At 43.2% G+C, this 14,203-nt stretch overlaps 1 protein-coding gene across 1 annotated transcript in view; it reads left to right on the forward strand.

Moving 5' to 3' along the window:
* Positions 1 to 14,203, forward strand: part of LOC127608012 (potassium voltage-gated channel subfamily B member 1-like) — a 38,786-nt gene that overhangs the window by 2,403 nt on the left and 22,180 nt on the right. The window contains exon 2 of the mRNA XM_052076826.1: positions 213 to 867. Coding sequence (XP_051932786.1) covers positions 316 to 867 — 552 coding nt within the window. The 5' untranslated portion in view covers positions 213 to 315. The remainder of the gene's footprint in view (positions 1 to 212; positions 868 to 14,203) is intronic.

Genomic DNA, 14,203 nt, shown 5'->3' on the forward strand with positions numbered 1-14,203 from the left:
CTCTGGGCCTGTCTTGAACACTGTGGCCTTGTGGAGGTGTAACTTGAAGGCGAGGATGACAAGACCACTGGGAACCCGAATACTTTTTTTGGACATAGAGGAGTGTGAAGGAATTCCATGTAGAGTCCCCCACAAAAAGAAGAGCTGAACTTCAGTGCTCAGTACAAGAACCACAATGTAGCTCGTTTTTCACTCGATTGTTGTTGTTGCAGCCACGGCAAGAGTGTGCAGACCCTGATGAGGTCACCCAGAGGACCATGTCTTCTTAACCCCCACCGTCCCGTCTTTGGCACTGACTGAGCGACTCGAACGAAGATGATCAAAGTGGCGACAAGGTCGTCCGGAGCGCAGCCGCCGGACGCAGTGGACATCATCCGAAGCAAGCACACCCGCCGGGTGAGGCTCAATGTCGGGGGCCTCCTCCACGAAGTCCTGTGGAGGACACTGGACCGCCTGCCCCGCACGAGACTTGGCAAGCTGCGGGACTGCAACACCCACGACTCCATCATGGAGATCTGCGACGACTACAGCTTGGACAGCAACGAATACTTTTTTGACAGACATCCTGGCGCCTTCACGTCTATTTTGAACTTTTACCGCACGGGGAAGCTGCACATGATGGAGGAGATGTGCGCCCTGTCCTTCAGCCAAGAGCTGGACTTTTGGGGCATCGACGAGATCTACCTGGAATCCTGCTGCCAGGCCCGGTACCACCAAAAGAAAGAGCAGATGAACGAGGAGCTCAAACGAGAGGCCGAGAACATGAGAGAGCGGGAAGGCGAGGAGTTTACCACCACGTGCTGTTCGGAGAAGAGGAAGAAACTTTGGGACCTCCTGGAGAAGCCTAGCTCATCCTTTGCTGCTAAGGTACAGTCGCGGTCAACCACACACAACACATGCCACTTTTGTGCGGCAAGGCAAGGCAGCTTTCTTTTCTATCGCGCATTTCATGCACAAGTTAACTCAATGTGCTTCACACAGTTACAAAACAGCATTTAAAGGCCAATGAACTGAAGACATTTAAAAAAATAGAAGAATTTAAGACATTTTAAAATTAAGGAGAGTAGTAAAAAGTTGTTGAGTAAAATTATTAAAAGAACATGCAGTGCAAGAGCATAATTTTGGAAAAAAGTTCATTATGGAAATGCTCTGAAAGACCCAAATCATAAGGTACTGGGGAGAAAAAAAGCATAGTTTTTAACCTGGATTTAAAAGCAGTTACACTTGGGGCTAACTTCAGTTCAGTTAGCATTTTATTCCATTTGCGTGCAGCATAACAGCTAAATGCTCATGCACCGTGTTTGCTTTGAACTCTCGTCTCCACAAATTGACCTGTGTCTGCTGACCTCAGAAACCCAACCCGATTTACATTCCAAGAGTATTTCTTTTATGTATTCCGAATCTAAGTCATTCGGTGATTTAAAGACCAGGAGCATAATTTTAAAATGTATTCTTCAGCTAACTAATAATAATAATTTATTACGACAGCGCTATCAAGATCCACAGTGTTATTGTTGTCGCGGTAGTTTGCAATAGTGTAGAACTGTATAGCATCGTCATGAGAATTGCACTTTTCATGTCAAGTGAAACCCTGGATGTTCATGCGTTACCAATTGCTTTTTTTTTTTTTTTTGCTGAGAAACCATATTGAAATGACTAGAGGAGCTTAATTTAGACGCGCGTTTTGCCACCATCTTGTGTCATCTTGGCTCAGAGAAACTATGTTGAAATCAGTTGATGAGCTTTTTTTTTTTTTTTTGGAGGCACAAGTAGTTCTTGATGCATCTAATAGCGATTGTAAAGCTTTTTATGGAGGCATCTAGGGACTACATGCACTGGCACTCTGAAGCACTTCCACTCTTGCCAATGATCAGCCAATTAGCTTCCGGTTAGTTTCCTGCTCCATTCAAAATGGACAGGCAGAATAACTCGAGCGCTTTAGCTGCTAGAAAGAATGAGTAAATATAACCCAAGGGATACTTTTAGGTTCCAGAAAACAGTGGTTGCCTGAAATGAGCGTAGCTCTGTCCCTTTTCGCACTGCACTCCGTGACTATAACAGCAAAATTGGCTTCTACAATGGTGGATACATATCATTTTTATGTTTTTTCGTTTTTGTTTTTTTTAATGGATGGTTTCTTCCCCTTTCACTTGTGTTCATCAAAACGCAAATATTCTCAAATGGGATCCCCCAGAGCTCGGAAAGTAAACGACAATGGCTCTGTGTTTGTGACTAAAACCTTTTTTTCATGCTACAATGAATTTGATCCTTGCTAAAATGTTCGCTCCATACTGTTTGTGGACACAAGAACAACAAACCCGCACTCTTTGTATTTTGTTTCCATGGAGGACGAGGCCTGCAAAATGGTCTACTTGATATATTGATCATTAACTTTCTCTTCAGATTCAGATTCAGAAAACGTTATTTATCCCTGTGGGGCAATTAGAGCTCTCTGTAACTTCCTCAAGGAAATGGCCATCATTTCGTATATGGGATGTCATTAGATGTATCCAATGAAGTGGCTAGTGAGAGGGATGATTTTCCGTCTTGTGAAATGAAGGTGTCTAATGTTAAGACAAAAAAGGGGGGGGGGGCGTATTTCAGTTTACATCTGCAGGCTATAAATCTCTGCGGTTTGACGAACAGTCTGACATTCCTTTTGCCCCAATTGGTGCTTTTCATCTGTTCCTTTGAGCTGCAGGAGGGAAAAGTAATGAGAAAAAAGAAGAAATGGTTCACTCAAAAGTGAAAAATGTTCCTCTAGGCGCAACTTATTCGGTTTAAAATGGGCTTTGGGAACTAATTTTGTGCTAAACATCATCAATAATGTCCACCAGCAGTCCTTTCCTGGGAGGGCAAGACAGCTTGCCTCTCTTCCCCTTTTGGAAGTCAATTAAAACTCTTTTATTAATGGTGCTTTTTTTAAAGATGAATGTAAAACAGCTTTTTTAAAATCATTTTTCATTATTGGATTTGTTAGCAACATGTGTGCTCTCAACTCTCTGTGTTATTAATGAACGCTTGTTTTGTCATCACATTTGACGATGCAGCGACTGACACCTTTTGTTTAATTGAATGTCACGTATTTATAGACGCGCATGTCTTCATTACGCCGACTTCCTTCCTATCCCCTATTCAATCATCCTGCTCATTAACACGCTCTCGGCCCACGCTTTGCAGCGATTCACTGGGGCTCAATGGACACGGTTATGCTTAATCGAGTATATGAAGCAGTTTTCAATTAAATGTGGATTCATTACGATACCCCGCTGCAGATTACAAGTACATCGGCGGCTCGGGGAGTATGGATGTTCACAGACGTTGGCCTTTTCATTACTGTATTCCACATTCAGCAGGGAGTCTTACCAAGGAAGGTTTTTATTTATTCAGCGCAATACACCTCGAGTCAGCTGTCAGCGTTTGATTTATTTTATTTATTTTTTAAACAGTCTAACTTGGATTGGTAGTTGGAAGGTGTATCATTGGCTGCACCGCATTTTGAAACATATCGACAAGGCAGCGGGGCTTCTCAGCATTCCCGAAACAAGACACCGTGGTCAAAACAAGACGAAAGGAAGCTTCAAACACCTCCGCGGACTGAGCTTCCTGCATAATTTATCCAGCTCATCTAGCCAGATAACCTGCTCCATCCCTGACCTTGAATAGCTCCTAATTATGATTTCTTAAATAGATCAGATTACATCAGAGACACTTGCTGTTCCTCAGATCTCCCCGGAGAGGTTTTCAATTTTAGTTACAGAGCAGACTTGTAATTATTAGCACAGGTGTTTTGTGTCAGTTTAGTGAAATGACACGACATGAACACGAGTTAGCTTGCTTTGCCAAGGAGAGTGCTAATAGTGAGATGCTAACTGTGAAGCCTGTTTGGAGATTTTTGAGTGAAAAAGACAGACAACAGTTTGTACGCTTATGTTAAATTATTAATTATTATCATTTTATGTTTGAGCATTATATTCTCTCACGTTAAGGGTACCTGTATTATATTCTGTTTAATAATTGCTTAAACATTTTTATGTTGCTAGCGTCTGATTGGCTGAAGGAAAGCAGGAAGTGTTTGTTCCGAGTTGCCGGAGGTAGTGTTTTCATTCGTACTGCGGCACGGACGTTGTCAAATAAAGCTGTGTTCAAACGATATCCATCTGTCCTTTTGCCCATTCTTAACGTAGTGCCATCCATTCTAAAACTACAAACCCCTCAATTTACAGGTTTGACAGCAATGACCACTTGTCATTTCAGCTTTTAGTCTGAAGGAGAAGACAATGAAAGTTTACCTCGTGGAGGTAGATTATTCATTGATGCGTACAGTGTGTGTATCTGTATATAAACTCCATATATTCATTCATAAATAATTTTGTTCCAGTGAAAGTGCTTTCAGTCTTTTGTATCAGTGTATTGTTCCTCATAATTGGGTCTCTCTTATTGCTTTGCTCAGGTGTCTTTTCAAAACTAGCTCGATTCCAGTGGCACTACCCAAGTAAATACATGCTGGCATATTTGCACTGCTGCCATTCACAAAGATTTCTAACAAAAAGCCAGGGAGCGTGACCGAATATTCTTTGTCTTGTTTCATAGAAATGTTTGCATTGTGAATCCGCAGTTCATGTAGCTCATGACATGCTTAATGAGCCGAGTGGGGCCATGGTCTCAGATTTTATTTTCCAGTTAGGATTAAAAAAACTGTTAAACTGAGGTGACCCAGTGGCCCATAAAGGTGATATTATTTAATTGAAGTGTTGCAATGTTGAAACGGCTTGTTCCCAAGCACTGATTCTGCCTCATTTATTTTTCAGCGCTGATGAAATTTTAATTGCCCATTAATAAGGCCTCACTTAATGCCAGGAAGAGAAGGACTGTGCGATGCAGAATGTATGTAATCCCACGTGTCTCCTCAAACCGATACAGCACAGTATATAAACTGACAGAAGCGCTCTCGCTTAGACGTGCCATTCTCACACCAAAGCAGCATCAAAGGACAACGTGCATGGTCGCATGACTTCCAGCTTTGAAGTGTTGAGGCGTTATTGAATCGTTTTACGCCCACTTGAGTTTGCTGATCCACCGTGGACCCGCCCGCTAAATAATTCAACAAACAATATGGGCCTCAAGAAAACTTGCAGGTAATCACTGCATCAATAAAAGATCATCTTGTTGATGCGGTACTGTACATGCTAAGTGTCTGATATTATTACTTTATTTCTGAGCGGTGAGACAGATACGGAATCCTTGGGACTGAGCATGTCTTGTTTGATTGCTCCCTCGAAACGAACACCATCCCAAAACTCACTTCTGGATGCAAGTACAGGCTCCGAATGGGCATTTTTCTCCATCGGACACTGAACGGAAAAGAACATTACTCTGCTGTGTTAGCTGTTCACTGTGTTATTCATGACAAAGAACACTTGGTACGCATGTGAGGGTGATCAAGTTTCGTTGGAAGTCTGAATACACTTAGAGCCTTTGAGTAAGAACAACAAATGTCCTGCGGTCAAATGATCGACTATTTCTTGAACTTTTGAACTTATAGCCATAGCCACTCAAGTTCACTCAGTCTTCCTGATAGATGTCTTTTATGCACTCATATTTGTTTGTAAAAAACACAACACATCCAAACAAATAAATTGGAACTGAGGTAATGAATGACCTGTAAACGATTGACTTTTACTTGCATGAAGAATGTGTGGTCTGTGGTGGTGCCTGAAGTAAGTGACGTATAGCCCAGCTAATCATAGCTCGCTGAAAGACTACTATCATCTACCCTTCGTTTTTTTCTTTCCCTGCAATGACTGTCATGTTGTCCAGCCAATGACTCAACTCAATTTTGTTTACAGAGCACTTTAAAACAACCACAGTTGCATAGAAAGTGCTGTACAAAAAGTCAAAATCGGACATATTAAAACAAAGAAAGTTAAAACAATAAATGAATCCCATATAAACAAATAAACACAATTAAACTTTTTTTTTTAAACGCAGCGTCGCATGCTGACTCAAAAACCAAAGGTTAAAAATGTCTTTTAAACATGGACAGAGAAGAGACTTGCCTATCGTTTAACAAAAGCTTGATCAACTTCGTCCTTGTAGCGTCTTGAAAGGAGGTCAGAATAGGTGGTATGTGCTCCCTCCTACGAGCTTCAGTTCAGAGCCAAGCTGCAGCATTTCGGACCAACTGAACACGCTTGAGGGAGGACTGTCTGACTCCCAAAAAGAGTGCATGACACTAATCCAGCCGAGATGTAACAAAGCCATGGATTACCGTTTCAATGACTGCACATGAATTCAAAATAGCCACCAATTTTTGTTTCCAGTCATGATCGACATGTCCTGTATTGTGGTCACCGAAGAAATTACTCACATCACCACTATCAGAGGCGCTTCCTGTCATGATTGGTGAATAGTCATCTGAATGAAAGATAGAAGAGTGCCTGGTATAACCTAACATCAGTCAGTTGTGCTGCCTGTAATGACTTTAGGTGCAAGCCGTGCTTTTGATTCCTGGATCTGAATCCGCTTCTTAATACCACCACTGTGATGTTGCAATTATAGAAATCATGAATACAAGTTTTGACTTCATGTTAACTGCTGATGCGAACAAAGAAGCTCAAGTTCTTATGTAGTGGGGGAGGTTCGACTCATACTTAGTGACATATTTTGTTCCGTCTTTGCCACACCCCCAAAAAAATCAGGAAAACTGAACTGATGAAAAAATATTGAATGTGTGGAAAATGAATGAATTGAGGTCTCTGTCTTTGCATGTTTTCGAGCATAATATATTTAGAAACAAATCCTTGTGTCTTAATTGCACTTTGTTGCAAAATCTAAAGTAGAGTTTAGTGAGACTTTTGGAACTTTTTTTGAAGGATTAACAATTCATGTCTCCTGGAAGCCTAACAGCGCTCCCCTTTCACCTCACAATCTTTGGACTGGAACAAGATCGCAAGCTCTAAAAACTGGCATTCTTCACGTTAGCCAGGCTCGTTCTGCTAATTGCCTGAGAAGCTTCTCCCATCAGCGAGTCAGCCAAGACTGCAGGGCAGTTTCCTGCACTTCTCACCGCACATCATATATGCCCGATTGACTGCACTTTGAGCACTTTGTACATTGTGTAGTCTGAGATGTGTTTGAAAAAAAAAACACTGCGTGCTGTTTGTTGCTGCCCGTTCGGTCCGTGAGGCCCTTTGGGTGCGTGAACCCTTTTTGACAAGAATGGGGGGAGAAATCAATGGCGAAGGCATCAATTGGTAAGGCCATTAGCGTGCCTCTCGGATGTGTGACTTCAAACATGAGCACCATCTCATGTAGGGCTGTGTCACAGAGATCCCAGTGTAACTGCACAGTCTCTGTGGCCGTGAGTAATACAGCAAAGCGCTTCCTCTCGCTAGCTTCCACTGTTAATAAGAAAGCATGGGACAAGCCAACAGGGTGTGCTTTGTGAGCGGGTTGCCGGGCGACACCATCGCGTGCCTTGAAATAGCATCAATCAATGGCGTACCACCGACTCCCAGCCTGGTGGCTGGGCCATGTGTTTCGCCCAGCCACCTTTATTTACACAGTTGTGAAAAGTAAGACGTGAGGCCTCGCTCTTTCTCTTTCTCCTTCTCCTTGTCTTATAACTCAAGTAAACTCGTCGATATTTCACCTCTCCGCGGGAGGGATGAGCATTTCATAAAATGACCATGGTGGACAAGGGGAAAATTAATTATAACTACTATTACTACTACTACTATGAGTACTAATAATAATTATGGGCAGCCTGTGGGGGACTGGTTAGCACATCGGCCTCACGGTGCAGAGGTCAATGGTTCGATTCCGGCTTCGGCCTTCCTGTGTGGAATTTGCATGTTCTCCCCATCCCTGCGTGGGTTTTCTCTGGGTACTCTGGTTTCCTCCCACATTCCAAAATCATGCATGGCAGGCTGATTGAACACTCTGAATTGTCTCGACGTGTGAGTGTAAGCGTGGATGTTTGTGCCCTGCGATTGGCTGGCAACCGGTTCAGGGTGGCTCCCGCCTATTGCCTGAAGACGGCTGGGATAGGCTCCGGCATGCCCCGCGACCCTTATGAGGATTAAGTGGATCAGAAAATGGATGGATAATAATAATGGGTGGCCCGGTGGTCAACATGTTAACATCTCGGCAGCACAGTGCAGAGGTCGTGGGTTCGATTTTGGCTTCGGCCTTCCTGTGTGGAGTTTGCATGTTCTCCCCGTCCCTGCGTGGGTTTTCTCCGGGTACTCCAGTTTCTTCCCACATTCCAAAAACATGCACGACAGGCTGATTAAACACTAAATTTGTCCCTAGGTGTGAGTGTGAGCGCGGATGGTTGTCCATCAAAGTGTGCCCTGCGATTGGCTGGCAACCAGTTCCGGGTTTACCACGCCTAATGCCTGAAAACAGCTGGGATAGGCTCCAGCACATCCTGCAACCCTTGTGAGGATAAACTGATTTGAAAATGGAACGATGGATGTATGAATGGATTATATCAATAATTATACATTTGCTTTAAAAATATAATTAAGATCGAATCCAGAGAGTGACCATTGAGAGACACACAAAAAGAATTGGGTAATTCCCAACGCTTTAAATTTTAGGCCAGCTGCAGCGTAAACCCAAAATACGTTGTGTCAAGCACTCGTCTTTCCACATTGTGGAATTTAAGGGCAGCCTTTTTTTTTAGCCCTGCTTTTCTTCTCATCATAGTTGTGTGGCTGCAACTGAAAGCAATCAGCAGTGCGTATTGGCAAACGCGCAGGCTAATGGAGCTGTGCACTAACCAGAGACATTAGCATTATTGATTGCAAGCATGCCTTTGATGGCGTTTGATCAGCGTGAAGAAACACACGAATGGAAAGTCACTTCAGGAAGAGCGACTGCACATCAATAAACACACCCACACACACCATCAAGTGCTACTCTGGAAGATGACACAGTTACGTCGATTACTTTGTTGGCAGCAGTCTTGATCATCCGTCGTCCTACGACGACCATATTTTTTTTTTTTAAAGTGTAGATTGCAGTGTAATTGTTGTTGGTTGGTTGGTTTCTACAAATGGCTGGTGACCTCTCACTCCCAAGTCATTACAAGCTCGCAAATATCCTTGCCCTCTGAATGACTTTTAAAGAAGCTGTATTTGGAGCATTATTGTACGAGCTACAATTTGGCAACTGTTACCCGTCTGAACCTGCGTTTGTTCCGCGCTTCCTATGGAGAGTGGTGATGTATAAACAATACAATACCTTATCATATGAGGCAGCTAGGACAACCCCCCCCCCCCACACACACACACACACAGGCGGAAAAGCATACCTTTCCCAGCAAATGTCTGTTTTTGACAGACAAGAAAGCCGTGCTTTACTTTGAGCGGGATGTCTTATCTGACTTTACCTCTCGTGCACACACGTTGTTGCGCCTGTGAGTTCAGGCGGCTGGCATTTAAAAAGGTGAAGGTGTCAAATAAGACGAGGGGACGAAAGCCACGGCTGCTGCGCTGCGCTGTGCAACTTCATTCATTATTTAGCCTGGCCCGTCAGGGATAGAGCATCACTCAGGGAGATGTAGGGTGACAAGTGGTCAGTGGAAAGCGGGGGTTTCCACCCGGTCCGCAAAAGCGATTGCACGATAAGGAATGTTTGCGTCACTCTGCAGTCTGAGGTTGAAAAGTTCATTTTCACAAAGACGTTCTATTGCAGTCCACCCATTCCAAATCTTTCACTGAGTGACTGTGTGACATTCTTTGGAGTCCTTCCCAAAACTTGGACAGGAGCTTGTCATCAGTCAATGACAGAACAAAAGCTTGAACATGTTTACTCAGCCAAGGCATTGCCTCACACATGAATTCTGCCACTGGGAAAGTCAAAGAGTGGTGGTGTTTCATTTTTTTGGGGGGGGTGTGGGGGGTTGTGTGTCTGGGAGAAGACACCGGAGCTGCCTCCACTTGCCCTTCGTCCTGGCAACATCCTCTCTCGGAACGATGTGCTCACTTCAATTGAAATGTCTCGATGGATGACAGACAGGAACTACTCACTCACTCAAACACTTGCTTCTTGTCTCAGTCTGTATGCACTTGTGTTTCCCAACATTCATGAGTCACAACACTTATTTTACATTTGAAAACTCATACTCTGCACGACCAAACCGAAATGTATCCATTTTGGTCCAAAAATGACCATGGCCATGGAACTATTGCAGTAGTGTAAAAATGAAACCAAAAAAAATTATACAGTGGTACCTCTACTTATGAACGTCCCTTCATACGAAGATATGCTTTAACAAACGCTGCTCTTTGATTAAGTGTCCCCATTCACATGAACGCGCTAGCCGTCAGACCGAGCAGTAATTACCTTCCGAACTTGATCCAGAACCTAATACCTGAAGTCCTACGGACGAACAGCCGACAAGTACGTTCATTCAACGCCACACATCAGACACGCTAGACGGCCTCAATCAAACCAAGCGTCGCGTTACGCTAGTTGCCAATATAGCGCCTTGAGTCACTTGAGCGATGGTGGCATCACATACGCTATGGTCTACATGGCGTGCGCTTGCCGTTTCAGTGGGAGGGAGGTTAGAGCTTCCTTCTTCCGGTCTCCTCACCTCTAGTCATCAGCTCAGGGAAAAAAAAAAAGCAGGCCGCCGTTCGCGGGGCTAAAAGAGAGGAATTATACAGAGGAAGCACCACTGGGGAGTTCAGTTTGATTTCTGCATCAACCTGTCCGCCCACGACTTCGACTCCCCAAAGAAGTGAATAACTTGGCCAAAGTGAGTCGATCAATGGTGACAGAGCATGAAAAGACAAACACAAAGCAAGAGGCTTGTATGTTTGTTTGCAGTGAAACGCCCGTGGTATGTGTTACATAAATTCGCACGCTAGCGAAACCTATTCTCACGTATTTGAGACAAATTTCACCCCGTCATATATAACAAATAGTGCTTTATGACACCTTATGCCATCTTGGTCTCAAAGAACTACTTTGAACTGAGTCGAGGAGGAACATTTAGACAAAAGTTGTGCTCTGTCACCATCTTGTGGCATCTATAGTATGCATTATCTTAAATTACAGCGTTTAGTGAAAACTGCAACAATTTTTACAGACAAGAGCAAAACTAATGAATAGTTCTTCAGTATTGAATAAGATGAGTTGAAGTAGAATTTGTTAAATGTATTTAGAAAGAAAAATCAAGTTTGGGGATGCTCAGTTTCTCTTGCATAAAGTCTAGCACTAGCCGCCAAGCTACAAGGGAGGAATCCACCACTATGCGGCATTGTTCTTTGGCCTTGGCAGTCCACTGAACGCTCTTGTCATTGTGTGAATTATTGATGAGTTTTGGAGGAAAACTGTTCAAATCTCACCGTGAAGCCAAGTTGTTTTAATGAGACATGAAGCTGGCCATGCTGATGAGGATGTTGCTCATCCCACTGAGGCACCTTATTGTGGCACAAAGTGCAGTTCAAACAGACTCCCTACCTTAACACTTCTTCCCCATGGGCCTTCTAAAAATAAATACAATTTCTCACCCGTGTACACACACAAACACTGGCCTTTTCCTACCCTGCTTCTAGCTGTCTTTCAAACATACAGCCTATTACGCCCACCCTCGTTCTCCCCTGCCATTCTTAAATAGACAAATTAATTTTGATGGAATTTAATGAATCCTTTATGACTACCAGAACCTTTTTTGAATGAGTAATATTTTGAGCCGCTCGTGGCGCTAAATGAGGTAGCCAAAATATCCCAGCACAAAAACATGGTTTTTGGCCATGAGGTAAAAAAACAAAACAATTACTTCTGTTCAAAATGTTATCAAAATGATTTTCGGTATGATCGAGTGCACTCTCCAGTGATATCAATACTTCACTAAATCATTTTCATAAAGGACACATTTAATAACACAACTTCAGTACTGCATTAAGCAGGCGTACATAATGTCTTGGCATCTATGCGGCATTTTAGGCCTGCGGTTAGAGAGTAGTGTTCAGTATAGCTAAAAAGTTCTTCCCGGGGTTGCTTCCGTTGTTCCTGAAGTGCTGCTGAGCTTTCATCTAACGGCCATTTGCACTTCTCTTGATGGAACGCAGCAAATGGACTTCTGAAGTTTCTCAGAAGCACACATTTTACCACCAAAGAGTCAGCAGAAATGTTACACATCAGCTGCAGCTGCGAATTAAGTAGACCGCTTGGCTCAAAATGAGAATAGATAATATCCTCGACATGGATAAAAAGAATCGTACAGTATATCCAGTATGAGTGAGACGTAAAGTAGGGGAAAAGAGAAGCTCTTCTGGGTTGTCAGAATTTGCTTCAATCAACAAAAATATAACAATTTTAACTTGATTTGTTTACGTTTCTTCTGGCTTGTAGTTCATGTTGACTCTGCATTTTTAACTCAGCTATGTTGCCACTTTATAAAGTACAATATGTTAGGAGTGCTACATTCCTTATTGTTGTTGTTTTTTTTCGGTGGGGTGGGTAGGGCTGGAACGGATTATTGGCATTTGCATTCATTGCATTGGGCAACGATGATTTGCAGTAAATGGAATGAATTAAAATTGTATCTCAAGTGTCCTTGTATGCAATGTTTTTTGTGTAGCAGCTAACTTTGATCTCTTGCTTTATTTTATTTTTTTGCTAGGGTGCTCACTCTCAAACTACTAAAAGAGAATATAGCACTCCACATGGCAGAGGTCTAGATTCCACTCAGTGCTATTCTTACTCAGATTTTTTGGGGATACAACACTTCTACTGGATCTCTGTGGATTGTGCAGGTGTACCTAATCAAGTGCCATACTGTGGCACTAACAGTTCTGACAGCGCAGAGCGAGTGAGATTGAGAGAATTTCAATCAAGTTCACACTAATCTCCAGACAGGAGCATCTCTTCTCCCCCTGTCAAAGGCCTCCCGCTGCTCTCATTTCCGCTTTGCCACCGCCCACCAGACGTCAGCGCGTCACCTTTCCTCTGTCTGCTTTGAGATATAGGCCACTGAGATAATAGGTATGTTGGCTTTACTCTAAGCGGGCACCAGTAGAGGAGAATAATAGTAAAGAGGCATTTAAAGCTGCTGAAAAGGTATCATCGATTCATATCGGTTCGTGTGATGACGTCAGCTTCTCGAGCTCCGTCTTTCAGCGTGGGAACACAATCTGAGACCGGATCGTTTGTAAAGTGAGCTCAATGATGCACATTGAAAGGGTAACTTCTCAGTCTGTGGGAAATTTGACTCTCTCGCGTCCACACACACGTGCCTCTGTAGGCATCTCAGGTGGGATAGTTTGGGAAGGGTAGCCGTGCAATGGTCTCATGAGAAAACAGCTTGACAGCTCTCTTGACATGCCTGCCATGGGAGTAGGTTGCTTCTGCATGCGTGTGAAAGATAACTAACAAAGATAAGTTCCTTGTCCAATTCAGAGCATTTGTCCAACAGAATGTAAGCCTTTTTGATGATCTCAGTTGGTTTGAAGCACGACAGGCCTTTGACAGCTGGGACATTTGCTCATTACTATCTTTCAATCAAGATTCAGCATGGATCACATTCAGTACCAGACAGAAATCCTCGGGCGCTATCGCTTGGGAATATTGCCTCTCTCAATAAAGCGGGGCCAAGTCTGTAGGGATCTTCATTTATTCCTTCTATTTACGATTTCACACACTTGGATTTAAATTGAAAAGTGGTTATGGAAATTGTTGCGTCATAGCTCACCTTGAATAAATGGTACACAAAATGCTAATGGTCAATGTTAGTTCATCTTTTGTTGACAGATTTGAACATAGATATCGACTTACTGGTCATGCGGTCAATATTTGGCAACCTTTATTTGATACAAGCAAAATCGCATGGCATACCACCAAAGAAAAAAGAGGAGAAGTGGCAGGAAAACAGGCCAAAATCCAGATGTAATGCACGGAAAAAGACTAGTGGCATATCATTTGTGGCTTAACCAAATGTTAGCGTGTCAGAATGATTCTCTAATTGAGATTTGAAAGTTTCTACAGACATGCGTGTTTCCTACTTGGGAGAATGGAGTGTTACAATACAGGAGGCCACACAAGCGGTGGGATTATTGAGCAGAAATCTCCTTTGATTAGTGTGCCAGCTCTGACATCCACATGTGGGGTTGCAGCAGCAGAACAGCAAGGCGCAGGCACATATCATGCTGCTGAGGCTCAATGTGGGGAAAGAACATTTCTC

Source organism: Hippocampus zosterae, chromosome 9 (genome assembly GCF_025434085.1).
Source record: "Hippocampus zosterae strain Florida chromosome 9, ASM2543408v3, whole genome shotgun sequence".
Lineage (NCBI taxonomy): Eukaryota > Metazoa > Chordata > Actinopteri > Syngnathiformes > Syngnathidae > Hippocampus > Hippocampus zosterae.